The sequence below is a fragment of the Crinia signifera genome, chromosome 1, assembly GCF_055691185.1.
Source record: "Crinia signifera chromosome 1, ASM5569118v1, whole genome shotgun sequence".
Taxonomy (NCBI): domain Eukaryota; kingdom Metazoa; phylum Chordata; class Amphibia; order Anura; family Myobatrachidae; genus Crinia; species Crinia signifera.
In genome coordinates, this window is record NC_139217.1 from 119,837,624 (window position 1) to 119,865,258 (window position 27,635).

The following is a 27,635-nucleotide window of genomic DNA, read 5'->3' on the forward strand; positions in this document are numbered from 1 at the left end:
GGGAGCAGCCCCTGCATTCGATGGTCGCCGAACATCGAATGCAGGGCCGCACGCTCCACCAGGTCCCGCAACACAAGACCACACGGACACTTGTCCGTGTGAAATCATGTATGGGGGCGGGCAGCTGACATCCGGCGATGTCAGATGCCCGCCCCGTACCCACGCGTCACGGCCTCATTACCATGCATACGCCCCGCGTTTGCATGGGAACGCCCATGAAACGCGGGGCGTATGCATAGGGTAATGAGGCTAAGTAGCCCCTCTACGCCCCCTGTGCGGCGTATAAAGAATCCGTGCGGCGAAATCGCCTGCACATGCGCAGAGTGACCTCTGCACATGCGCAGACGATCAACATCGGCGGTCCGTCCGCATGCGGGAATATCCGCACCGATCAGAATAAGGCCCTAAGTTTGACACCACTAGCCTAACCGATTAGCAGCGGTGAAGCACCGCAGAAAATATTATATTGCTCATATTGTTCTTCTGAAAGAAGTCTTCCTTAGTATAGTTTAGTGATGTTGCTAGGGTGACATAAGGTCCGTTCACATAAGATCACATTTAATTATTCCCTATATTGTTTAACTGCTTGCTTCTCGCAAAGCTACTGTATACGGCCTAATTGGAGTATGTATGTCTCCTGCTGTGTCCATAGTAGGCAGTGGAGAATTGCTTATGGACATGAGGAGTCTCAATAGAAACCTCATTTCTACATTTCTAGAACCAAAAGCAATACCATGTTGTGCGTTTTCCAGTGTTATGGATTTGTGCATTTTCCAGTTGCCTAATAGTGGACGTGAAACAATATTGAAAAGCTACAATATTTAACCTGCATCATTATCTATGGAAAAGTTCAAATTTTTCTTCTGTCCTAGTTTTCTTGCATTCTTCCCGAGATGCATTCTGAATCTTCATTCCAATAGATCCATCAAAAATTATATGCCCTCCTTGAGGTGTAGTCCTCTGTTCAAGCCCCATTTAGTACTCCCATATTTGTACTCCTGTCCTTTTCTTCAAATACTCAACTACTACTACAAAAAAAGTAAGTTCAGAATTGAATTGCCTGCAAAACACACACACACACACACACACACACACACACACACACACACACACACACACACACACACACACACAGTGTGTGCATACTATCTTATAAATGACATTGCTAAGCTTGACAAATTGTTGTTTTAACCACCAAATTTGTAATATACATATTGATAATATATGCTATAGTCTTGCCTGTTATATATGCCAAAGACCTACGTCTAAGAAATTCTATTCAAAACCCTTTCTACATATTTCCAACCAGTTCCCAGCCATTCATTTCCCACCCTCTCTGTAAATGCTTAGACCTCTTTCCTATTACAAATAGCATCCAGTAACATTGTGTATAGTTGGGGAAGGTAGGATGCATAGTGGGTAGATGTGCTGGGAAAAAAATGTTTTTTAAAGTTTGAATTTTGCTGGAAGTTTTTGTTGAGTCAATAGAATTACAGTATGAGTTGTGCTCATTGGTGAAAATACTTTAGAATATTACTGATTTGAGGTAAAGCAACATCTATCATAGGTTTTTTTTTTTATATTTCATCATTTGCAATTTAAATTTTTCAGAATGCTCTTAAAATTTGTCCATGTTTGTATCAAACCAATTCATCATGATGATGATTTTTTGGAATCTAGTCTATGTAAAGTTCTAGTTTTCTGCAAATGTTCAAGATTAGACTCAAGATGCATTCTGGGCTTCTCTAGTAGCATGTTGAGGTTTTGCATCTGATCATTGACAGAAAATATAAATGTGGTGGTATCTAAGCAGGTTGCATGCACAGTTATTTAAGCTTTCATTTGATGTGCTTTTTTGATTTACTATGCACAACTACAATTAAAGTCATGGAAATCTAGTGCATAGGACTGTAATTTTATGCTTGCCATTTACATCTCTCACCTGCTTCCATTAAAGCATCCTTGTACTGTATATTACAATCCTGCTGATAGCTGTGACTGGAGAGTTGCTAAGAGGTTTGCCAGCAGTATGGCCTGGCTGCAATGCATACTTGTCGTTACAATGTATTAAGTGTGACAATTTATAAGGAGAAAGGTGGTTCTAATGTCTCCAAAAACAAGCAATGTGTATGATTATGGGCTGACATAAGTGAAACCTTATCATGTTATGTGAATTTCCAAAGTTTTAATTCCCTGGAGCACAGTTATTAGTTCTCCTAACAATTAATTATATCTTAAGTTTGTCTTTAACATTTGCAGTAGTGATTTTCGTGATTCTTTGTGTGGTTGATACTGGAGTTAAATTGCAGCCAATATTCTTATAAAATAAGACGTTGCCTATTCCATGAACTAAATATGTAGCAGTGGTGACAAAGCGCTTTGCAGAGTTCAGTGTGCAGGTATACAGACTGTTCTCAGGAAAGAGAAGGTGCTGTAATTAGGGCATTTGTGCAGAAAGTCATGTGGATCAGCTGTGACTAGTATGCAGTACTGCTCTGTTGCTAGAAGTCTATTTTTACGAGTTGCATCATCCTTGCTGCAGAGCACAGAAGTCTTCAGGGATTTGCTGTTCTTTTCACTTGTCTTGAGAAGAAATCTTCATTTGATGTCATAATTGGTACCCAAGAGTTTCTTTTCAAAATGAAAGAGCATGTCAAAGCTTTAGTGGAACATTTCTTTTCTCCGATACCCCATTTTTAATATAGACCCGTATCTAAAAAAACATCAAGTGAAAATGCATTCTTTCCTAAATGATAAGGAAACAAGTGTGGTGTTAACTTTATAAAAAAAAGAACAATGGTACTTGTGTATTTTCACGGCGCCCCCGATGCTGGTCGCGCAATGTTTTTATCGCATTGCATGCCATACACCCGATGGCATGCGATGCAACGCGATTTTACACCACTATTCGATTAAAAATTGTACAAGCACCCTAATGGGTTGTTTTAAGCACCCTAATGGGTGATTACAATGTAAAATGCACCCCCACGCCACCAATCACTATAAACGTGGTGGTACGCGTCCTACGCCTGTTTCATACCCCCACTATCCACAACGGCGTGGAGTTGATTTTATATAGTGTGGCGAGCGCAGTGTGCCACCGAGCCCGAAGAGTTGCGAGCGGACGCGTATACCTGTGAAGTTATGCGCGTCCCCTCGCGGGGCTAGCTGCGCTCGCCACGCTTCGGTGGCTCGCTGCGCTCGACACACTTTATGAAATCAACTCCACGCCGACGTGGATAGTGGGGGTATGAAAAGGTCGTAGGACGTGTACCGCCATGCTTCGGGTTCATGTTTATAGTGGGGAGTGACGTGGGGGTGCAGTTAACATTGTAAGCACCCATTAGGGTGCATTTAACATTGTAAGCACCCATTAGGGTGTTTATACAATTTTTAATCGCATCCAATCGCATTGTATGGCAATGTATGCCATATACAATGGCATACAATTTTAAAATTGTATGCCATTGTACAACATCGTATGCCTTATGGTATGCGATGTGATGGGCACCGTGATAATACACAAGTACCTGAACAAGAACACCTTTTACATAGAACCTATATACATTTATAGAAACACATTCGTGGCAGTGAGTCTCTAGACCAGATTTATCAAGCTTCAAAAAGTGATAAAGTGGAGTGATAAATAGCCAGCCAATCAGCTCCAACCTTTCATATTTCAAATCCAGCCTGTAACATGACAAGAGCTGATTGGCCGGCTGTTTATCACTATCCATTTTATCACTTTTTGCAGTTTGATACATCTGGCCCACTGTTAAGACATATGGTAATAAAATATTGCACACCTGAGGGGGTAAGTTTACTAATGATTCCAAAATGAAAGGAGGTGATGTTATCCATTGTAATAAAGTAGTTTCTGGGGGGCATTCAATCTTGGATTCCGACGGTTGGAACGTTCTGGCAGTCGGAACCCTGGCCCATTTTCACCCAGCTCAACAGTTTCTTGTCAGGCGGAATTCAAAGTTCTGCCTGCCGAGTGTCGAAAAGGGGGGCGTGTTGGTGAAAACTGCTTTGGATTGCCGAGGAACGGCCGATAAAACAGATCCGACTTGCTTTGTCAAAATCGGAAACGACAGCATTGAATAGGTGGCGGGCGCTATTTCCCCTGTCTGAAATAGTGCCCTACATTAAATACCCCCCTTTGTCTATTATTTTCTAGGATGCGATAGAGAAATGATAGAATCTGATTGGTTGGGCAGGATTACTTCTTTACATTTTTAGAATCTTTAGTAAATGTACATCCTAATCTGACTTAAATCTGGGTAGACACTAGCCTATAAACGACCACGGGACCTGGCAGTATCTGGCACTGGTACCCTCATTTTGATTGGACTTTTAACTAGTTACAGTGCTGACCATCACTGATCTAGGCAGTGTTCCGTTTACATGCATGGCCAGTAATATGTTTCCAGGCATGCCTTTTACTCCAACCCAATTGTATTTTTTCGAATAAGCGGTAACACCATTTTGTTTGTTTATTTATTTATTTTTTCATTTTTATTTGAAGGTTATTTACTTTAAGTTTTTTTTTTTATTTAATTACATTTTCTTACATTTTTTTTTAAATAATTAAAACAGAAAAGGAAAAAAATACTGCGGTGCTCTAATAATACTTTTATATCTGAGTCTCACTCAATAGTTATGATTCTACCTCCTCAAGCCCATTCAGTGCATACACCCCATAGGTCTTCACGGTACTCTTTACCTAGAAGGGCGCCAGCGATTGAAATCGCGGGCGTCGGGGGTAAAAATCGCGGTCATCGCGGGTAAATCGGGATGCCCGCGATGACCGCGATTTTCCCATAGGGAACAATGTTAAAAAGGCTGATTGACCGCGATTTTACTGTTAAATGCCTCAATGGACCCGATTTGGCCATAGGAATCAATGTTAAATGGGCCACAGAGCCCAAATAGGCACAATTACCCCTTAAATGTCCCCCCCAATTTTTAACGCCACCCCGCGATCCACGCCAACCCGAAGCGTGGCGAGCGCAGCGAGCCCGCGAGGGGCGGCGGTACGCGTCCTCCGACCTTTTCATGCCCTACTATCCACTAGGGCGTGGAGTGAGAATAGAATAGCGTGGCGAGCGCAGCGAGCCACCGAGCCCGAAGCGTGGCGAGCGCAGCGGATACCTTCACAGGTAGACGCGTCCCCTCGCGGGCTTCACAGGTGTCCGCGTCGCCACGGACACCTGTGAAGCCCGCGAGGGGACGCGTATAACTGTGAAGGTATCCGCGTCCCCTCGCGGGGCTCGCTGCGCTCGCCACGCTTCGGGCTCGGTGGCTCGCTGCGCTCGCCACACTATTATATTCTCACTCCACGCCCTAGTGGATAGTAGGGCATGAAAAGGTCGGAGGACGCGTACCGCCGCCCCTCGCGGGCTCGCTGCGCTCGCCACGCTTCGGGTTGGCGTGGATCGGGGGGTGGCGTTAAAAATTTGGGGGGACATTTAAGGGTTAATGGGCTCTGTGGCCCATTTAACATTGATTCCTATGGCCAAATCGGGTCCATTGAGCCATTTAACAGTAAAATCGGGTCCATCGGGCCTTTTAACATTGATTCCTATGGCAAATCGGGAGCATCGCGTCGCGGGCATCGCGGGTACATTTATGGCCGGCCGCGACGCGACCGACACGATTTCCATGTTTAACATGGGTTTCAATGGGAAATCGCGGGCATCGCGTCGGTCGCGTCGCGGCCAGACATAAATGTACCCGCGATGCCCGCGACGGGCGCCCAACTAAGTAAAGAGTACCACCCTACAAATCCACAATATGTTCAGTATGAATAGTATACCACTGCAGGTGCTCTATAGGACATATGAAGTAGTCAGCATTACTGTTCCTGATCATTGGGCAGAAGCTAATGACACATAGCTGCTATCTAGGTCCACTTGTGGCAGATGCTGAGATTCTTAAGAGTGTTAGCTTTGGTAGTCCCACAACAGCTGGAGTGCCGCAAGTTGCTTTAGTGCTCTGGAGTGATGTGTGCAAACTATATGCAGCTATGTTTGTCAAGTTATAATAAAAAGGTATTGTTTCCATATCACTCTGTCATGTACCTTGTTACAATGTAGGTCTGTTATATAGATGGGTGGGTGCTGGGATGGTCAGCTTGAAGGGATTTTCTTGCTTAACAATGATGTCACATGCAGTGAATTATGTGTGTGGGTGTATGGCCCACTTGTTGCACATGATGAGCCACACGCTAGGTCTTATTTAGAGAAGAGAACTACAGTACAGAATGGTGGGGAGATTATCAAAGACTAACAATGATTATTCTGTATAGTGCCTATGGGCCTTATTCTAGTTCACTCTTTCTGACAAAATCCTTCTTAGATGGACAAAACCATGTGTACTGCAGGGGGGGCAGATGTAAAATGTGCATAGAGAATTGGCCGATTAGCAAAATCGTCCCTCAGCGATTTTAGAATATGAATCTCGGTCATTCGCACACTTGCACAGGGCAGGTTATCTCTCTGTGCGGCGACTATCTGATCGCAGGGTTGTGCAAACTCGGCTCTCAGCTATTTTAGAATATGTATCCCACCCCCACCGCCACCCCCAGAGTTCAGTGCCTGGAAATTGTTCAAGCGTCACAAACTTTGCAGTTGTACTGTGATTTCTTATATATTATGTTGCTTGTACTTTTTCAAACTGGACGTCCTCTAAGACCTACATGTTAACATATAAATGTGGTTTGTCCCTATTCCACACCTTAAAAATTAACAGCTAGTAAGTGCTGCTCATTTAGTGTCCTATTAGTGTGCTAGTTTTATGGGGCATCTCCAGAGCCCATAAAAACTCTTGGATTACAAGGGTGTAGGTGGAGGGACATTAAAAGCAGTGGTACTATGCTTTCACGCTTGGTAGCATAATCCTAATTAACAAGAGAGGCCCCTGTTTTGCTCTATAAGCATGGAAAAAAATTGTTACATTGCTTTGCTAGTCTCCTTTACCATTTACCCATATGCTGCCATTGGCAGCGTGAATAAGATACCAGTCTGCTGTGCAGCCATGATCCTGCTGCATATTTAATAGAGGTCTTTATTTTGCCGGCCAGAGGGAGTGACTCAGAGGTGAGGTAAGCAAGGTAAGAGCCTTTTAACCTTTTCACTGCAGCCATAATTATTGCAGGATGCAACGGATGGGACTTTCTAGACTGTGCCAATGCAGTGTCAGAGTATGGGTGTGACAGGGTTTTTTTCTTTGAGGAGGAGGGGGGGGGGGGGGGGTTATTATCTGGGAGCACCTTTTTGGGTGATTTGTCCCTTGGTTCTGCTTAATACTTCATTGGACTGATTTTAGCATCCTGTATTCAGCTGAATCCCTCCCTCTAAAAGCTGCTGTAACGTCGACCTGAGGATGCCACTGACTATCTGAATTGTCCCTTTTTTACTACATTAAACGACTGAAAGAGTTAAGAACGTGAGGGGGCGATCCTGGAGGAATGCGCCTTTCATGTGAGTTGAATATTTCAGAATATGAGGAGAGAAGACACTAAGGGGAGAACTCTGCTTACTGTTACATCACTAGCCCTGCACATTCTGTGCCTGTGCAGGTTAGGAGAACACACTGCAGTCACTTGTTTTTTTTCGGCAGGAAGCAGCAATGCCGATCCTTCCTAAGAGGAATTTATTTCTTATTTAGAAAAGGAAGCCTTCTCGCTACCCAGGAAATGGCTTTCCTTGTGCGTTGCTATGCCAACTGCCTGCAGCCATGGTCTTCTAAAGTAAGCACAATAATGTCATTATATTAGCGTATTACATTCTGACTCTGGGTATCAGAAGAGGGTTTTTTATATTTGTGTGTGTGTGTTTGCGTTCTCTTAATGCTACCGATTCATTGCGTTTCGTTATGTATGTGCTTGTTGGATGGGAGAGGCATGGTCATCATAAGATGAACCGTTGATGAGTGTCACACTGCTATGATTAATTGTGCAAACTTGGTTAGTTGAGCGTAGCAGAGACCACTGGTCACCGATCAGACCGCATCGTTAGCATCCAGGGAGGAGGTGTTCTAAAGCACCCTCTGCTTTGGCCCCCCCTCCCATACATACACACATACATGCACTGGCTGCTACCACACGATTTTTATGTCTCTGCATTTCAGACTGAGAGCCAGTATTTGTAAACCTGCAATTGCAAATGAAGCAGGAGCACTGTATTTGCAGTGCTTGGCTGCTCACCGAGGGCTGGCTTCTATTCTGACTAATCCAATACAATATTAAGCCTTTTTGGAAAGGACTCTGTGGGCGGTCAGCCATTTTATGTTTTTTTTTTTTTTCTTCACCCCTCACCCCCGCCACTTCCACTCCTCCACCCTTCTCCTCCTCCTCTTTTCCTCCTATTCTTCAGTTTCGGCTATGGTCTTGCTTCTCTGAGAGAATGCTGGATGGATAAGATTTCATTAGTCACTTTGCATGCAGAGATGCTGGGGCTCCCAGCATTGTAAAACATGGAGACAGATGCTGTTGTGAGGACTGCTTCATTGCATTCGGAGCTCAGAGATATCCAACCGCTACCCAATACAGTCTCTCTCTATCGCCCTCGGATGTTCTTAAGATTGTTGTTTTGCCATGTTTCCTCCTGCATGTCTGTGGATGTGATTTTTGCTGTCCTTCAGAAATGTGTACACGATGTTTAAATTGATCCCAGCTTGTGTTACCTCATTATGAAACCTCTTGCGTTCTCATCTAGCCATGGAATTATGGGCCAGCAGGAAAAACACTATGTGAGTATTTTGAGTTTTTGCATGTTACGTTTCCAATATAAAACAATATAAACATGCCATTTGTTTTTGCATTTAGTATGGCAGGAAAGTCATCCTTGGAATTCTATTTCATTCTTGTGTATATGGTGTGTGTATCTTTTTAATTTATGGCACTGTGTTTTGCAAATTTGGATTGACGGCAGCTGGTACGTGTTGATTGAGAGCCTCCTACTTACTTCATGTTTTATCCATGGATATCTAGTGTTATGTTATAGAAATGGTTCCTGCACATGTGTGTATATAATGTATGGACATTTAAGTTTGTATGACCGTATAGATTGTGTACGTATAGATTTGGAAAGTTGCACGCTGGTAGTTTGTCATGCATTGAAGTTTTTTAATGAAAAGCATTGTGCTTCCACCAAGGGTGATAATTGTAGGTTTCTATGGTGATGAAAATAAAATTGTGCAGATATGCTACCTTACAGCAGGCATCGCTTCCCTCTCCTAGCACCAACATTATATTTAATTCTGCTTCATTTAACCTTTTAATTCCCAGCCTGCTTAGATGATACATCTGCCAGCGTTTATCCTCTGCAGTGCTAACTATATTACATGCAATAGTGTGTGATCACTGATTAAATCAGCCATAGCTCTTGGCAACATAGGGGTTAATTAGATTGTTCTCCTGCATTATAATTGATCCCATGAGTCAGCTCCACTTTTGTCACGCAGTAATCCCTGTGTTGGTTTGAAACACGTACATAGGCAGAACATCAAAACTCCTTATGAGCTAAAAGAAGTCTAAACTCATTGGTCTAAAGGCAGCAAGCCTCTTGGCAATGGACTGTGCGTAATGTCTAGTACTACCCTCGCTTGTGATTTTTTGGTATATTTTGGTATGCAAACTGAACTTCACGAGGAATGTAGTACGCATGGTGGATCTTGGTATCATACAGTGTACAGATAGTGGAGACCGATAAATACTGTTTGATTCGAAGCGCTGGCATTAGTTGAATGTCTGATTCTGAACTTTAAAGGCTTGACTGTACTTTACACACTGGTCTCATGTTTGAGTTTTTAACTTTTTTTCATTCACATGAATTTGTGATTTATTTATTAAGGTAATGAATAGAGCTCAGTCTGTTCAGTTGTTATTTTGGTGAAGCCCATAGAGTTGCCTTAGAATCAAGGGTGGGCAATAAGTCGTCTTCCATCTGCTGTTGATCTACACATATGGCATTAAATATTATAGCTTGTACCAGTTTTATCTGGATCTTTTCCTGACCATATAATATCATTGGATTGGGTATGATTTCACCTAGGGTCAAAGTACTAGCACATTAATTGACTGGTTACCAAAAGACTAAAGGTGCCCATACATAGTGCATTTTGCAGGCGCGATGCATGCTCCCGCGCACACCCCATAGTTCAAAAAGTATGTGCTGCACATACTAGCTTCGGATCGCATCGCACGCCAATCACAGGCGATGCGATGTAGTCCAAAATGCATCCAATTATTGTACCGTGTATGGGCACCTTTACGAAGTACTCATTATTTTTGAGGCCTGCATCTGATTTCTCCTGATCAGGGAGTGCAATGGATTTTGTGACTTGACTCAGTTCCTATTTAAACATCTGAAATGTATGTTCACAATGCACTTGTTAGCAATTTTTACATGGTTATGAGACTTAATTGAATTTCTCAAACTCTGGTACCAAGGGAAAAAAACAAAAACATTTAAACATGTTCCTGCCTTATGCCATGTATGTTGTTCAAGAGCATTTACACATATGTAAACATATGCGGTAGTACAGATTGTGTAATGGTTAGCATTACTGCCTCACAGCACTGAGGTCATGGGTTTGATTCCCACCATGGCCCTAACTGTGCAGAGTTTGTATATTCTCCCTGTACTTGTGTGGGTTTCTTCCCACAATCCAAACATATACTGGTAGGCTACTTGGATCCCAACAAATTAACCTTAGAATATCTGTACGCGTGTATATGTGGTAGGGAATATAGATTGTAAGCTCCACTGGGGCAGGGACTGATGTGAATGTTCATATATTCCCTGTAAAGTGCTGCAGAATATGTGTGCGCTATATAAGAAACTGAATAAATAAATATGTAACCGATTAGAACTTGTCACTTCCAGAATTTTCACAATGGTGCATAAACGTGATGCTCTGCCATTGCTACATATCAGTTTGTGCCCGTGTATTGACTACTTTGTCCCTATACTAAGAAATAAGGACAACGTAGTTTAAAAAAAAATTTTTTTTACAGGTATCCAGTCACAAGCCATGCTTATAGGGTGGTATTCAACTGTTAATGGGGAGCTCACTAGATCGCTTAGAAAATGCCCCTACATCGCTCCATGTCTGGAGGCATAGCGATGGCGATGCATGCCCAGTGATTAAAATCCATCATGCTGGATAAATCTAATAATATCGCTGGGTAGGGCCATTGTTCTCACCGGAGAACACTGACCCTGACAGATCGCTCAGCACATACTGTACTGCTGGCACATTGCTGAGTGATCTTGCTGAGCAATCTAATATTGCTCAAAATGCTCAGCATTGTGTACACCCCTTTAGGGGCTCAATTTAAATGTTTATTCTCGCATGATCTCCTGTCTAAAGTGGTGTGAGATTGCATGGTGAAATGTGCAATACAAACTATAATTTGATTTGGTTTTAGCAGCACATAGTGGCTAAACCTAACCAAACTAATAGGGGAAATGGGAAAATCTTTTTGGTGTATTTGAGCTTGCCACCCCTGGGGGGTAGCGAGCTGAAATGATGGCGCACCCACCGGCAAAAACAAGTATGACTGGCGAGTGCACATGGGTGCAGGGATAATAATGGAATACTCCCCTACTTAGGAATCACTAGCATAATTCACTGATTGCTATTTTAAGGGATAATCCAAAGCTAGCCAATCCTATGTTTCTAGCTATTTTATTTCTGTATATAGTACACACCCACTCCGCTGTGTTTTAATAGAAAATATTTTGCCAAGCATTTCATTCCCTGCATTATACTTTAGTCACTCTTCTCTTCCACATGTATACATGCACACAAGTTATTGTATTTCCCAGAAGTACACAGAGAACATAAAGATCCCTACACATACAGTATATGGCCTTGGTGGGAGTTTGTTACATACACACACACACACACACACACACAAAATTAAATTAGCCGTGGAAGCCCTATGGTGGTACAAGCAGGATCTGCCTACCACAATGCATGCCACGGAAAAATGTGCAACGATGACAGCTCGCACACCATACCATAAGATCTGCTTTATAACAAGGTTACATGATATGCCTCCTTGCTTTTTGTAGCTTCGTATGCCTAGCCATAATTATGGAGGGTATGGTCCTGTCACCGCAGGAATAGCTGCTCTCTGAGCTGTTTCTAGAAGGACTCTAATCCCCCCTCCCATAGTTCCATCAGAGGACAGGTTTTGTGCTGTACTTTATCTACTCTATACAGTAACTCAGACTGGGTAAACATACAAACCTTTTTCTTTATTTTATTAAATAAGAATACAAATTCAGACAAAAGTTTAAAAAATATTAACCCCTTTAATGCTTTTATATGCTGTGAGCAGACCTAGGAAAGTCTCTACCAACTTTCTAGATTTGGACACTCATTATATCCTCTATTTTAAGAAGTCTTCTACTTTGCTTTATGTTCCCTCAACAGTATAAATGGAGTACTTGGGATGGTGAGAATTACACAGTGCTTGTGCCTAATGAATTGCCTATCATCAATGCCAGAAAGTTGTCTTGGACCCCTCAGTCCACTGTATCTTTCCTACTTGCTATGTGTGTGTTGCACATAATTAGCGGTATTCAATGTCCTGATGGTGAGCTACTGTATCTACACAAAGAAGTGCTGATAGCTCGCCGTCAGTGTATTTAACAAATCTGTCTCACTCGCCGTTTGCCCCCTCGTCTGCTCCCTGAGGCGAGGTGGAAACGGCAAGTGTAGCCATTTAAATGGTAAGGCTCACCACAAAATGCGGCGGACTTGCTGTATTTGCGGTGAACCTCGCAGTTTATTGGGATCCTCGCTGACCTATCACGGGGAGGGTTCAGCCCTTACATTGAATACCGCGAGGGGGGTTTGACGGCGAGGATGGCTTATTTTCGAAAGAGCCATACAAATCTCCTCGGCAGCGGCATTGAATATCACTCGATATCTGTCAAATGCTATATTTCATGTATATATCTTCAATAATGCTACCACATTTGAGAAGCGATATTGTTCCCATTACTGTCCTGGAACACTAGAACTCCTAACTACTGATGTTTTTAACATATATTTTGTTACAGCAATTGTAAATGAGATTGATCATAGTGAAATGTTTAACATGGCTAATCATATTGGTAACCCTACAGTGTGCTTCTACATGGTACTGTATTATCAAATATGTTTGTATTTGACATATTTTTATTAGGTTTAAATGCTGCTAATGCATTATAAGAATGTATGTGGCCTAATTCTGTCAGAAATTGTGGTCTCAAGTGCACCTTTCTTGTTTTGTGAAGGTTTAGAAGATATCCTATTTTAGATGCATTTACAGTTCTTTATTCTCCAAATTTTGTTTTTACAATGCGGATTGGAATTTTTTTTTAAATGTTCTATCCTGATTAAGGCTTTAAAAAAACAAACAACATTTTCCATATTTACTTTAAGTGTACTTATGATCTTTATGGTGTAGCTCTGGTTTGGTAATACACTGCCCAGCTTCAAGACATCGAAGACAGCGTATGTACTTGGAAATCATTGAACAGCTTCAATTATACCACTTTTACACCAGAATACCGGGTAGGACCCGGGAAATCGAACACGGGAAATTGCCAGGGCATGCCCTGCCTCAGACCCCATTTACACTGCAATTCAATCCGGGTTATTCCCGGGTAAGGCCCTTTCACACTGAAAACGGATCAGCCCTGTCTTTCCTTGCTGGTGTCATTAAAAATGGACCTTTGGGCTGTTTGAGATGAGGTCACAAGAAAGGGAAAAGGGAGGGAGTGGGTTCTGCTCCCAGCATTGCAGCAAAGATGGCAGACGGAGTAGCTGTGTTGCAGTTTGTGCTGTACTTTTCAGCAATTGAGAGTTTGAAGCAGCTTCTCACCCTGTGCTACTTGCTTCACACTTGGAGGAGGAGAGCACAATTCTTGGCTGAGAGGTCTAGATCTCGACACCAATATTTGTGCCGAAGGAGAGAGCGTGGTAACGCTGCTGCTGCGCTGCTACATGCGCCCTGTGCGGGTCTCCAGCAGATGACATCATCTGCCAGAGCCGCAGAAGCACCAATCAGCTCTTCGCACCCCTCTACCCACCAAATAACCCGGATAATGACCATTTACACCACCCTGAGCCCCGGATAAGCCCCGTTTCCGACCCTGAACATTTGCCGGGTCAATTCCCGGGGAACAGTACCCGTGTTATTTTTTTTCCGTTTACACTATGCCCTGCCCCGGACTGGAGCGGCAATATCCCGGGACTAACCTCTGGTGTAAAAGGGGTATAACGCTGATAATCAGTCTGACCCTTGTAGACTACTGACTGCATCTGAGTGAACGGAGATACAGCAAATGGGTGAATACTTTACAGAAATGAAATCCATGAACATTGTACAGAACTGAGGCCCTGTTTTGGGTCATGCATTTCAATGGGGCTATTCAATCATTGCCATTTTTTTTTTTTTGCCAGGTGTGGGGAAAAAAAAGCAATGATTCACCGATCAGTATTCAGTCATGGGTGTTTCCACCCGTTTTTGCGTCTGTTTTCACCCACGACATTTCATTTTTGTTGGGGTCAAATGAGAAGGGAAAAAAACAGTCGCAAAAATGTACGAAAACAACCGCAAATTCACCATAACACGTGGCCAGGCGAAAAATCGCCAATAACATGATGAAAAGGCGAATCTAATTGGCCCGTAAAAACTGATGAAAATTTACGTGTTTCTTTTTCTCCTGTCCAAAAATCTTGCACATATTGTATACCATAAGGATTATTAATCATGCCCAAGCAAGACAGCCATCTTGGACTCACTACACATAAGTTACTCTGGGTGGAATAGGCAATGCCTTGATAAGCTGTAATGAAGCTACAGAAAACTAAAGATTGTTCATGCTGCCTGTGAGAGTATTAGGTGAGGCAGCAAGCTTTGGGTAACGACATAGGTTACAGTGGGTGGGGATTGTAGAGGTGTAATATACAATTCTGAATCACAGGAAAGAAACATAGAAAATAGTGAAGTAACAGATGGGATGGAAGAGAATTGGGGAATGGGACCATGATTTTGGGGTGTGGTATGGCTAAATATGGAAAGCAGCATGGGGACAGATTGCAATAATAATACAACACACTTATACAGTAAGAGCTCAGTTGCCAGAGTGAGAATGACAGGATGATAGACTAATAACATTCATTATATGCAGCAGGTTTTTGTAAATAAGGGAAATGGGGGTGTGTGTATGTATATTTATATCTATCTATCTATCGGGGTGGTATGCTATTAGATAATATTCCTCTTCTAATAGTGTGTACAGACGGTTAGATTTGGCTTCCGATGTTCCCGATATAGGGAACATCGGAAGCCATATTGCATGCAAATCGCATTCTTTTTTAGGGTTCCCGTGTGAGCGCAAATCGGCAGCCAGATAGAGAGAGCAGGCAAGACTATATAGTGCAGATCTACACTATATAGTGTAAATTGTGCCCTCCAGCATGCCGTGAGATGCGAGTCCCAGCGCGATCTGATCGCATCGGGACTCGCATCTCATGGCATATCCTGCCGTGTGTACACACCTTAACAGTTGGTGGCCACGGATATTATGTTGTTTCTTCTGCAGCATTAAGCCATGGTTTTAGAGCTTCCTATGTAGCTGCATTCAGAATCCTCTTCTCGTTGCTAAGCAACATATTAAAGTTTCGTAACAGCTCAAAAGTCATGGTGACAAATAAGTGACAAGAATTACATAGCGATAATTTAACACCTAATGCTAAGTAGTTTCTAGCAGTTGATTTAATGCGAGTCCCAATTTTTCGGATGCATTTTATTCTGTTCTGTCTGTCACTAAATTGTTCTTGTATGGATGAGACTCAATTATTTGCTGGTGCTAATGAAAAGGTGCCCAACAGAGCAATTCAGTTGTTATAGTTGAGATTACAACCATCTCTATATGTCTGGCACAGAGTGATACTACATCTCTTTCTCACACATGCACAAACGCAGAATTAAGCAGACTAGATTTCGAAGCTTTTGCTTCGAGCGGGCGTACTAGTTTTTTAAATATATCTTTCATTCTTTTTCCAATGTTGTGAACAGTATTAATTTACATATATTGAGATACACCTATGTATTTGCTGGCATGATAGAGCCTCATGACCATGAAGTGATGATGTACTGCATGTAATATGGTGGCTACATGTAGTGGAGGGAAGCAGTAAGGGAAGCGCACACTCTCCAATCTGCCGCTTATAAAAACAATATTGAAATCGGTAGTATTTCTATTGTAATATCACTCCTTCACTACACAATAGTGATGACCTGTTTCACATACTACACCTAGATTGATAAGTGAGGGCAAAGGATGGACAAACTGCATTTTCCTTGTTGTGCCCAGGATTTTAGTCCGGCTGAGCCACTTTATATGGCTAATACCAGTGGTTTTGTTTTTGAAAGGCAATTGAAACAATGTAATATTACTCAATCATAGACTGGCATTTGTGCGCAAGAGGTTGTTCAGAAACCATTTAATTTTTCCGTTTGTACCCCTCCACTTCGGGGCACCAGAACAGCCTCATTTAGTACCGGAAAACTTTCATTATCGCATCTGCTTATATTCGCTCAACTTTTGGCAAACCCCTAAAACATCAATGTGTATATAGCCCAGCTATAATGTGGACGTGTAGGGTGTGTGTATAGGGCCCAGCTATAATGTGGGCTGTGTACAGGGCCCAGCTATAATGTGGACGTGTGGGCTGTGTACAGGGCCCACCTATAATGTGGACGTGTGGGCTGTGTACAGGGCCCAGCTATAATGTGAGCTGTGTACAGGGCCCAGCTAAAATGTGGACATGTGGGCTGTGTACAGGGCCCAGCTATAATGTGGACGTGTGGGCTGTGTACAGGGCCCAGCTATAATGTGGACGTGTGGGGTGTGTACAGGGCCCAGCTATAATGTGGACGTGTGGGGTGTGTACAGGGCCCAGCTATAATGTGAGCTGTGTACAGGGCCCAGCTATAATGTGGACGTGTGGGGTGTGTACAGGGCCCAGCTATAATGTGGACGTGTGGGCTGTGTACAGGGCCCAGCTATAATGTGGACGTGTGGGGTGTGTACAGGGCCCAGCTATAATGTGGACGTGTGGGGTGTGTACAGGGCCCAGCTATAATGTGGACGTGTGGGCTGTGTACAGGGCCCAGCTATAATGTGGACGTGTGGGGTGTGTACAGGGCCCAGCTATAATGTGGACGTGTGGGGTGTGTACAGGGCCCAGCTATAATGTGAGCTGTGTACAGGGCCCAGCTATAATGTGGACGTGTGGGGTGTGTACAGGGCCCAGCTATAATGTGGACGTGTGGGGTGTGTACAGGGCCCGGCTATAATGTGGACGTGTGGGGTGTGTACAGGGCCCAGCTATAATGTGGACGTGTGGGGTGTGTACAGGGCCCGGCTATAATGTGGACATGGGGGGTTAGATTTTCTTCTGATTTTACCTTTACATAATTTTTATTATAAGATTTTTGTTTTTCTGTGAAATTCTGTTGCTTCCATATGGTAATTAATATCTGTTTCACTTTCTGCTATTATTGTCAATTATAGATCTTACACAAGCGTCAGATGTTGTAAAGCACATTAATGGTTCAATGCAACAAATGTAAATATTGTAAGTGTTTGGATATGTTCCACCCTGGTTTGAGGGACAGGAACTATACAGGTTGTTTTATATTTATAGACATTGTGCCAAGCAATGAGTTAGGATTCAACAGATCTCCCATAAATTACTTTTTCTATGCCTGTGAGTACATGAGAGATATAGGTAGACTGTATATTTTGTCATTATACAGATGTATGCTAATGTCCGAATGATTTATTATTGACTAACAGTTTTCCCTAGGTTTATTTAGTACTAGTGATTCCAAAGCGATTTGCCTGTCTCATTTGAAAAGGATTCTTGAGGGACCATGTGAGAGCTATAAATCCTGTACAGATCGCATGGTGTTCAGTGAAAACTGGCAGCTTAGCCCCAGTAGACCTGTGAGAAATGCACGTTTAGGAATATTTTAGTCAGAGATTTGTCTTTGTTGCTTATTTATTTATTTGAGCTAATAAAAATCTGAAAGACTTGATGTACGCTCCCACCTCTCCGATGTGTTATCTCATGGGATGTATACATTTTTTTATTTATTTGACACACACACACACCATTGTAACATACGACAACCTTTTTTCTAATAAAGACATGGGACCGCATGTAGACTTCTTGCACTGCATAATAAAAAATGTTGATATGCTTGTTTTTATGATTATTTGGGATCCAGGTGGAACATAAAACATTGTAATGCTTGATTCCCGGTAATACAAAGGCACAAAGTATGTTACTAATTCCTGCACATACCAAGCGGTCTATTGATGATGAGCATTTAGGCAACTGCGTAATCGAAGAAGACTAAAGTAAAATAAGGATTGCCAATTTAATATTGACCAAGGGTTTATGGACAGCATGCCTCTTACTACCAAGGGTGCACAGAAGGCTCTGTCTTCAACATGGTGATTATTGCGGTCTTCCGAGACACTTCTGAGTAACTTAAAAATGCTTTATAACAGGATTGAAATAACCTTTGCCTTTATTGATCTCTATTGACCAGTGGGCCAGTACACCTTACCGTGTCCTATTTTTTCCCCCCCATTAAGTAACCTTCTATGAACTTCTCATTTGTAGTTATAGGAGATATGCGAAGCAAGAAATACAGAAAATGTGATTCTATCTGACTATAATACGTGGGAACATTGAGTGGGAGCAAGCTAATATTTTGATTATTATTGTAAATAAGAAAAGCTGGCAAATAGAGCAGTTTTTCTCAACCATTTGTATTTTTTTGTTTTGCCTTTATTTCACAAGCCCACGCTGCAGTCCATGACTTGGCGCACAGATTGCTGGGGGGGGGTTGTCAAAATATAGCACCTATTTGCAGTATGATAATGGCCTTTTCCATCTTCAGTTGGCCTGTACTTGACTTGAATAGGTTTTAAATGTCTGTTTATTGGATGTTTGTCACAAATAGTGTTGCAAAGATCTTTCATTTCCAGCAACAGCAGCTAAAATTGTGGCCCTGATCTTTCCTCGGAACACTGCTTTTTGGGTGCAGCCAATTGTACTTTAATTGTGGCATATAGCCATAGTAACTTGACGTAAAAGGAGCTTTGTGCTAATATAATTTAGCCTTATGTTTAGTGTATCATTTTTTTCTGATTCCCCCCCCCCCCCCCCCCCCCCCCCCCCCTCATTTTCTGTTTCTTCATGATTTTAATTTATTAGTCAACTATGATAGTTAGATATTATTCTTGGGAATGACTGTTACCACATCAGCACATTTATTCCACGTTATAGACCACTAACTGAGAAACTATAGTGCGTACTGTATCCGTACATGGAGGTCGGGTACGCTAACCCCATGGGTGGCCACAACTACATTTTCTGAAAACTGCTTTCAAGCATGTCTTTGGTGGGCTTTTCCATACCAAGTAAAACATTTCCTGTGATGAAAGCTAGTGACCTTTTGTCTTAGATTTTTTTTTTTTTTGTTAGCAAATATAATAAATCAAATTTTTGGTGTCAGAAATTATTGCCTCCCGCGGCATACACTCCAGATTGGGCTAACAGTTGCATAGCTCCATCAGGTGCCCGTTGAATTTCCCTTTAGGTGTTCATAACCCTCGTAACATGTAGTTTCCATTTAAAATTGCAAACTGGTATATCGGACCACCTGCTTTCCAAATTCATTCCTCAAGGCGCACTAAACTGTGCATGTTTCCCAAGTCTCCTGACAGAATCACAAGTAAAACAATTAGAACCAACATTGGATCTCTTAAAATTAACAAATATACTTGTGCTCCAGCAAGGAGATATGGAAAACATGCAGCATGCCCCGAGGACTGTATTAGGGAAGCCCCGCATAAGACTACTTTAAATGTACACCCCATACATACATACATACATACATACATACATACATACATACATACATACATACATCATTTAAAGGAAGTAAAGTATTACTCTTTTCCTCTTAGTTCTGAGATCCCTTTTCATATTTATGAAACTATTAAATAACATGACATGCTTTGCATTTGTTATGAATTTTCTCACAAAAGGGATAAAGTCCTCCAAAGATCTAAGACTGTATTAATTATAAGGCATTATCCAAATTAATTCCAACTCCTTTTTATTCAAACCTCTTGGCACTGAAATGAAAACATTGTGCATAAGTAGGTAAAGCTTTAACCATGACCATTAATTTTCTACAAATTAAGAATACACAAATGCTAAAGCTATGAATACCCGCTAGGCTTATTCCTCTATGAAACTCAGCCACGTTGTTCCAGAATTACATATAACAATCCAAAATGAACTATCCAGTATGTGTCTCCTATTTCTCTACCGTCCAATGGGATACTGGGCTTCACTACTATGGGGATTGAGACCTCCGCAGGAGAGACAGGCACATAAAAGAACTTTCAGTGTGGGTGCACTGGCTCCTCCCCTCAATCTCCCTCCACTAGTCAGTTTTGAAAAATGTGCCTCAGGAGAGGCAGTGCTTCTGGATGCTCCAGAGTTTTTTCTACATTTATTTTCAAGTTTGTTATTTTGGGGCGCTGTAGTGACCACACAGCTGTCCTGCTTCGTGGGTGTCAGGGGAAGGGTCAGTCCCCGGCCTCTTCAGGTGCAGAGCTGACCCTGCTACAGGACAATCCAGTCCTGCGTGGGACTTGTCACCGCACAGCATTGCGCTGTAGCGAGCAAGTCCCCTAGCCGCCGCACACCCCTGACAGGTCTGAAGACATCGGTGGTGAGTACAGGCTGGGGGTCCCACAAGGGGTCCCCGCAGCCATTGCTGGTGCGGCTAGACGACGGCTAGTAATGGCGGCTCTCCAGCAGGGACCGCGTGAACACCGCGTCTGAAAACTGGCATAGGGGTGCTGCCGCTGGACCACCAGGGACACCCCTCAGGGTATAATGTATGATATATATTTTACACCTTTGATAATGTCAGTATAAATACATGTAAGCGCCAGCTCCGTGTAAGGGGGCGGGGCTTCACTCAGAGCGGGACCAAGCTCTGCTGGGCGCGCGCTGTCACTTCCTGCTTCTTCACACGCTGCCAGACTCCATTACAGGGCTCCTCACTGGCGTGGTGGATCCGGGTACTTGCAGCACGGCAGAGACAGCAGGTTTTTTATAGCGATCTAGCGCTGCTGCGCTATCTAGCTTACTCAGACACTGTGTTGTTATATCACTGTGTTTAGCGTTACCAGCTCACCCAGATCTGTGAGTTCAGGTTAAGGGTGCACTTGGCTCCCCAATTGCTCTGTTTTTTCCCCACTGATTAGTTACAGACACGGTAAAGCAAGCACATAGTCTGTTTTCACTCAGAGGAAACACATCCAGCAGTGTGTGCACGTGTGTGACTGCGTGGGGGTTGTGTTTGTTACTACAGACATTGTAGTATTATCTCATCATGGTGAAAAAGTTCACTTGCATGGTGTGTAGCACCAAGTTTGTGCCCAAGTCACAGTCCCAGGTTACTTGTGAGGCTTGTATGTCACCACAGCCCAGTAGTGCTGACACCCAGATCAGTGGGGTTCCCCCACAGCTTGCGGGGCAGTCGCAGGCAAACGAGCAGGAGCCTGCGTGGGCCTCCAACATAAAAACCTTGTTGGATTCTGTGGCTTCACAGCTTTCCACTAACACTCAGCAAACGCAGAGGGTTCAGAGGGAATTGTCCATGTTAGCTGCCAGGGTGGATATTCTTCATACCCAAAATGTACCTCCTCCTCCCGCACAGCCTCAAAAGAGGCAGGCTACTGCTATGCATCCTGACACAGATGAGGACGATGAGGACATATTGGAGGAGGGTGAGGAGCAGGGTCTGCAGGAACCAGCTCCTGAGGCGGCAGTGCATGGTCCCGAGCCCCTTATCAGGGCCATTAGGGATGTTTTAGATCTCCCAGTAGAGGCATCCACAGAAGGAGATCCTTTCTTCATGACTCAGAAGAAACAGCCAGTGTACTTCCCTGAGCAGGCAGAGTTAGAAACTGCTTTCAGGGCTGCATGGCAAAACCCTGATAAGAGGTTTACTCTTTCAAAAAGGTTCACAAATGCATATCCCTTTGAACCTGTGGGCAGAAAGAAATGGGAGGAGCCACCGGTAGTGGACTCCTCTGTTTCCCGCCTCTCTAAAAAGGTGTTGTTACCAGTCCCAGGGGTATCCACCCTTAAGGACGGGGCGGACAGAAGGCTGGAAGCTACCCTCAAGTCCATATATACGGCCAGTGGGGCATCCCAGCGTCCAGTTTTAGCCAGCTGCTGGATGGCCAAGGCAATTCATACCTGGTCAACCCAGATTCAGGAAGGGTTGTTGGGTGACATGACTGTGGCCCAGATAGGGGACAGCCTGCGTCACATTCAGGATACCGCAAAAATCCTGTGCGAGGCACAAAAAGAATTGGGCGCAATAAACGCGCGCAATTCAGCCATGGCGGTTTCAGCCAGACGGGCCTTGTGGCTGCGTCAGTGGTCTGCAGATGTAGACTCAAAGAAGAGTGTGGAGGGTATTCCCTTTACAGGAGAATGGCTGTTCGGCAGTGAATTAGACGGTTGGATTTCCAAAGCCACGGCAGGAAAATCTACCTTCCTTCCATCAGCCCCCACGGTTGCAAAGCGTACCTTCACAGGTGCTTCCCAGCAGTCCTTTCGTGGGAACAGGTTTCGCCCCAAGGCTAGGGGCGCCTCCAATGCCAGCAGGGGCACGAGAGGCAAGTTTAGGAAGCCTAACACCTCCAACACCCAGGACCGTCCAAATGCCGCGACTTCCTCTAAGCCTGCAGCATGACGGGGTTTTCCCGCCACGAGACTCTCTCGCGGTGGGAGCGCGATTGTTGCATTTCAGCCATGTGTGGGACGCCTCGGGTCTGGATCCCTGGGCCAGGGGTCTCATTTCACTAGGTTACAAGCTGGAATTCGACAAGCCCCCTCCCAAAAGATACTTCAGGTCGGCACTTCCAGCATCCCAGGAAGATCAGGTGCTCCTTCAGGGGGCCATTACCAGGCTGCTTCAGTCTCAGGTAATTGTACCGGTGCCAGACACGGAGCAGGGCCAGGGCTATTATTCCAACTTATTCCTGGTACCGAAGCCAGACGGCTCAGTAAGACCCATCCTGAACCTAAAGTCACTGAACCCCTTCCTGCGCGTGTTCAAGTTCAGGATGGAGTCCTTGCGCTCTGTGATCGCCAGCCTAGAAAGAGGGGAGTTCCTGGCCTCTATAGACGTCAAAGACGCCTATCTACACATCCCTATCTGGCCCCCACACCAAATCTATCTCAGGTTTGCCTTGGGGAACGACCATTACCAATTCCGGGCGTTACCTTTCGGCCTGTCGACAGCCCCGCGGGTTTTCACAAAGGTAATGGCGGAAATGATGTCCCTACTCAGGCTCCGGAGGGTGAATGTAGTGCCATACCTGGACGACCTGCTAATAAAAGCAGGGTCGGCGGAGGCTTTAAGCAGTGCTCTCAATCTGTCCATACAGGTTCTAAGAGACCACGGGTGGATCCTGAACATGCCCAAATCATCGCTGGTTCCAACCCAGAGGATGGTTTTCTTGGGCATGATCCTGGATACGTCGGAACAAAAAGTCTTTCTGCCGATGGAAAAAGTCACTGCAATACAACAGCTGGTCAGGGAGGTCCTACAGTCACCTCTGGTACAGATCCATCTTTGCCTCCGGCTTCTAGGCAAGATGGTGGCTTCATTCGAAGCAATACAATTTGGCCGCTTCCATTCCAGGACTTTTCAACTGGACATTCTGACAAAATGGTCCGGCTCCCCCCTGCAGATGCGCAGAAGGATTGGCCTGGCAACAAGAACCAGGATCTCGCTACAGTGGTGGCTAGATTCATCCAATTTGTTGGCAGGCAGACGGTTCCAGATCCAGGACTGGATTCTGGTAACCACGGACGCCAGCCTGAGGGGCTGGGGAGCTGTGACACAGGGAGTCCGCCTACAGGGTCGATGGTCTCCACTGGAGTCAGGCCTTCATATCAACAAGCTGGAGTTGAGGGCGGTCTACTATGCCCTGTTACAGGCAGCTCCATTGTTACAGGGAAAAGCGATCCAGGTCCAGTCGGACAATGCCACCACTGTGGCCTATATAAATCGGCAGGGTGGTACCAAGAGCATGCCTTGCATGAGAGAAGCGTCAAAAATTCTGTCCTGGGCGGAACAGAATGTCCAGGCCCTGTCTGCCATTTTTATCCCGGGGGTCGACAATTGGGAGGCGGACTTCCTGAGTCGTCACGATCTTCACCCGGGAGAGTGGGGCCTTCACACTCAAGTGTTCAATGCCATAGTGGATCTGTGGGGGCTCCCTCAGATCGACCTGATGGCTTCACGATTGAACCACAAGGTAGCAATGTACTGTGCACGGACCAGAGACCCAGGGGCGATAGCGGTGGACGCTCTCACCTGGACCTGGGATTTCCAATTGGTGTACCTCTTCCCACCTCTCCCATTGTTGGCTCGGGTGCTAAAGCGGCTCCGGCATCAGGGGACGGAGGCCATACTGGTGGCACCAGACTGGCCAAGAAGGGCCTGGTACGGGGACATTCAGGCCATGCTAGTGGAAGACCCGTGGCGTCTGCCCCTAAGAGAAGACCTGCTCCTCCAGGGCCCGTTCGTCTTCCAGGACTTACAGCGGCTACGTTTAACGGCCTGGAGGTTGAGCGGCAGATCTTAGTCCACAAGGGTCTACATCCCTCTGTCGTCACTACAATGATAAAAGCCAGGAAGCCGGTGACGGCGTCTCATTATCATGTAATATGGCGCAGGTATATTGCCTGGTGTGAGAAGAATGACTTGCCTCCGGCCAGTTTTCGATTAAACAGTCTGCTACGTTTCCTTCAGGCTGGCCTGGATAAGGGACTCAGATTGGGTTCCTTAAAGGTCCAAATCTCCGCACTATCTGTGTTTTTTCAGAAAAAGATTGCGGCCTTGCCGGAAGTCCAAACCTTCTTACAGGGGGTGCTGAGGATTCAGCCCCCCTTTGTGCCTCCCACTGCACCATGGGATTTGGAAGTAGTTCTTACTTTCTTAAAATCAGCCCGGTTTGTCCCACTGGAGGAGTCTGAGCTGCGACACCTCACTTGGAAGACTGTTGTTCTACTGGCTCTAGCTTCGGCCAGGAGGGTGTCCGAGCTCGGGGCTTTATCTTGTCGAAGCCCTTACCTTGTGTTCCACAACGATAGGGCGGAACTCAGGACTAGACCACAATTCCTTCCAAAGGTGGTGTCAGGGTTCCACCTAAACCAACCTATTGTGGTCCCTTCTAGCGCGACACACCCAGATATACCAGATACCTTGGATGTGGTTCTCACCCTTAAGGGGTATGTCAAGCGCACAGCTAGGATCCGTAAGACCGACAGCCTGTTTGTGCTTTATGATGCGCAGAAGAAGGGTTTACCTGCTTCAACGCGTACCATTGCCAGGTGGATAAGATGTACTATCCAGCAGGCTTATGCATCAGCTGGTTTGTCGCTTCCTTTTTCAGTAAAGGCTCATTCAACCAGGTCTGTAGGTACCTCTTGGGCGGCTGCTCGAGGGGTGTCGGCAATGCAGCTATGCAGGGCCGCAACTTGGTCAGGGCAACACACGTTTGTGAAGTTCTACAAGTTTGACACCCTGGCCAGGGAGGATTCCCAGTTCGGGAATGCGGTTCTACAGCAGAATCCGCACGTTCCCACCCGTTCTGGTAGCTTTGGGACCTCCCCATAGTAGTGAAGCCCAGTATCCCATTGGACGGTAGAGAAAATAGGATTTTGGGTACCTACCGGTAAATCCTTTTCTCGTAGTCCATATGGGATACTGGGAGCCCGCCTCAGTGCGGCTTTTTCTGCTGTCAGACCTACTTTATTGTTAGGCTTATTGCCTTGTTTTCTATAGTATGACTATAGATTTGTTCTAGTTACAGGTGTCCTCTTAAGTTGTTAGGATTCACCTCTTTTATATGTTTTTTGTTCGTTTGGGTGTGCTGGATGAATCTCACCACAATACATTATCACATACTCCTCACATGCTCTCCTTCGGCACAGTTTTTGCATTAACTGACTAGTGGAGGGAGATTGAGGGGAGGAGCCAGTGCACCCACACTGAAAGTTCTTTTATGTGCCTGTCTCTCCTGCGGAGGTCTCAATCCCCATAGTAGTGAAGCCCAGTATCCCATATGGACTACGAGAAAAGGATTTACCGGTAGGTACCCAAAATCCTATTTTTAATTGTAAGGGGCCTATGTATTAATAATCATGTTTTTGTCAGCATTACAAACAGTCCATATCGCAAAAGATATGTATAAAGTATAACTCACAAGGGTCGTGGTAGTGATGACAGTTACCCCTGCTATATATCGAAGGAGTTTTTCAGATTTGTGAAATGCTCTGCGGGAGGGGGCGGGGGCAAACTTCGTGTCGCCTCCTCATAGTTTGATCTAGTTCTAGTGAATTTTGTAGATGTGGAATATAGTTGTGCTTACTTGCAGGCGTGAGTTAGTGTTGTCTAACTCTATTGACAACTTGGCATTGCTAAAGCTATTGTGTCTAGGATAATGTTTTAAGTTTTAAACTTGGAGTACACTGTCAGTTATAATGGGGGAAATTTACTAAAATGTGTGTTCTACTTCACATGTGTTGTTGATATGGGCACCCAATCAGATCCTGTCTACTATCTTTAGAGGATGCTAAATAAATAAGAAGTAGATTCTTATTGGTTGCCCATAGCAACATCATATGTGAAGGAGAATACACATCTTCGTAAATTTCCCCCATTGTGTCAGGCCCACTTTTTAACTGACCCCATGTAACCCAGTTCTTCCCTGGACCCAAATACTGTGATATATATTTCAGTGTATTGCTATGAAATCTACTGGCCTTCACCGGGGAGAAAACACATTCCTCAATTCACGCTTCCAAGGGAACAGGGAAAATGTTGAGCAGTCTGTTGAGGCAGCGCATATACTGCCTGATTAGGACAACTTCATTATTGGACTGTCCAGACATGCTAGTTGGCCAGATAAATGTATAGTGTATGCCCATCGTTTGTTATACCTGGAGAAAGTTTTGGGCTGACATATTTACTATAAAAATAACCAATTTTGAGTTTCAGGTTGAGAGACATTTGTGTGAAGGTCAGTCAGAACCATGTGCCATTGACATGCATGTAATGTTCTGGTTAAGACCTGGCCATCCTGTGACTCTCCAGCTGTTGTGGAACACCGGCATACCTTCTCTCAATCACTGGTATATAATGCTGGGATTTGTAGTTTGGGGTATGAGTGACACTTGGGCTTCTGCCTGTTCTAGCTCTTGGCTAGTGACTGGAGTAGTAGCATAGAGATATCTCCTCTTTTGTGGCGATAAGCGGAGCATTTGGGAGCTCACAGGTGATGTAACCTATTCCCCATGGGCAGTTACCATCTGTCCTCACATAAAGATCAAAGAACTCTACCGATAGATATTCTTCACTTGGCGCTCAGCAACCAGAGCAGAATTTTTTTCCCCACTAGGGTCTTATTGCACTGTAAGTTATATGGGTACTT

General features: G+C 44.4%; 1 protein-coding gene across 11 annotated transcripts in view; it reads left to right on the forward strand.

Moving 5' to 3' along the window:
- The window catches only part of RAPGEF2 (Rap guanine nucleotide exchange factor 2), a 292,184-nt gene that overhangs the window by 203,598 nt on the left and 60,951 nt on the right, over nucleotides 1–27,635 (forward strand). The window contains exon 1 of one of the 11 annotated variants that reach the window (XM_083172665.1): nucleotides 7,328–7,484. The exons of 8 other annotated variants lie outside the window; for them this stretch is intronic. Coding sequence is in view for 2 of the 3 variants with exons in the window: in XM_083172645.1 (XP_083028771.1) it covers nucleotides 8,695–8,754 (60 nt within the window). In the remaining variant the exon portion in view is untranslated. Of the gene's footprint in view, nucleotides 1–7,327; nucleotides 7,485–7,522; nucleotides 7,754–8,113; nucleotides 8,755–27,635 lie in introns of those variants that run through there. 2 more of the 11 variants (XM_083172656.1, XM_083172645.1) reach the window with 2 other exon arrangements.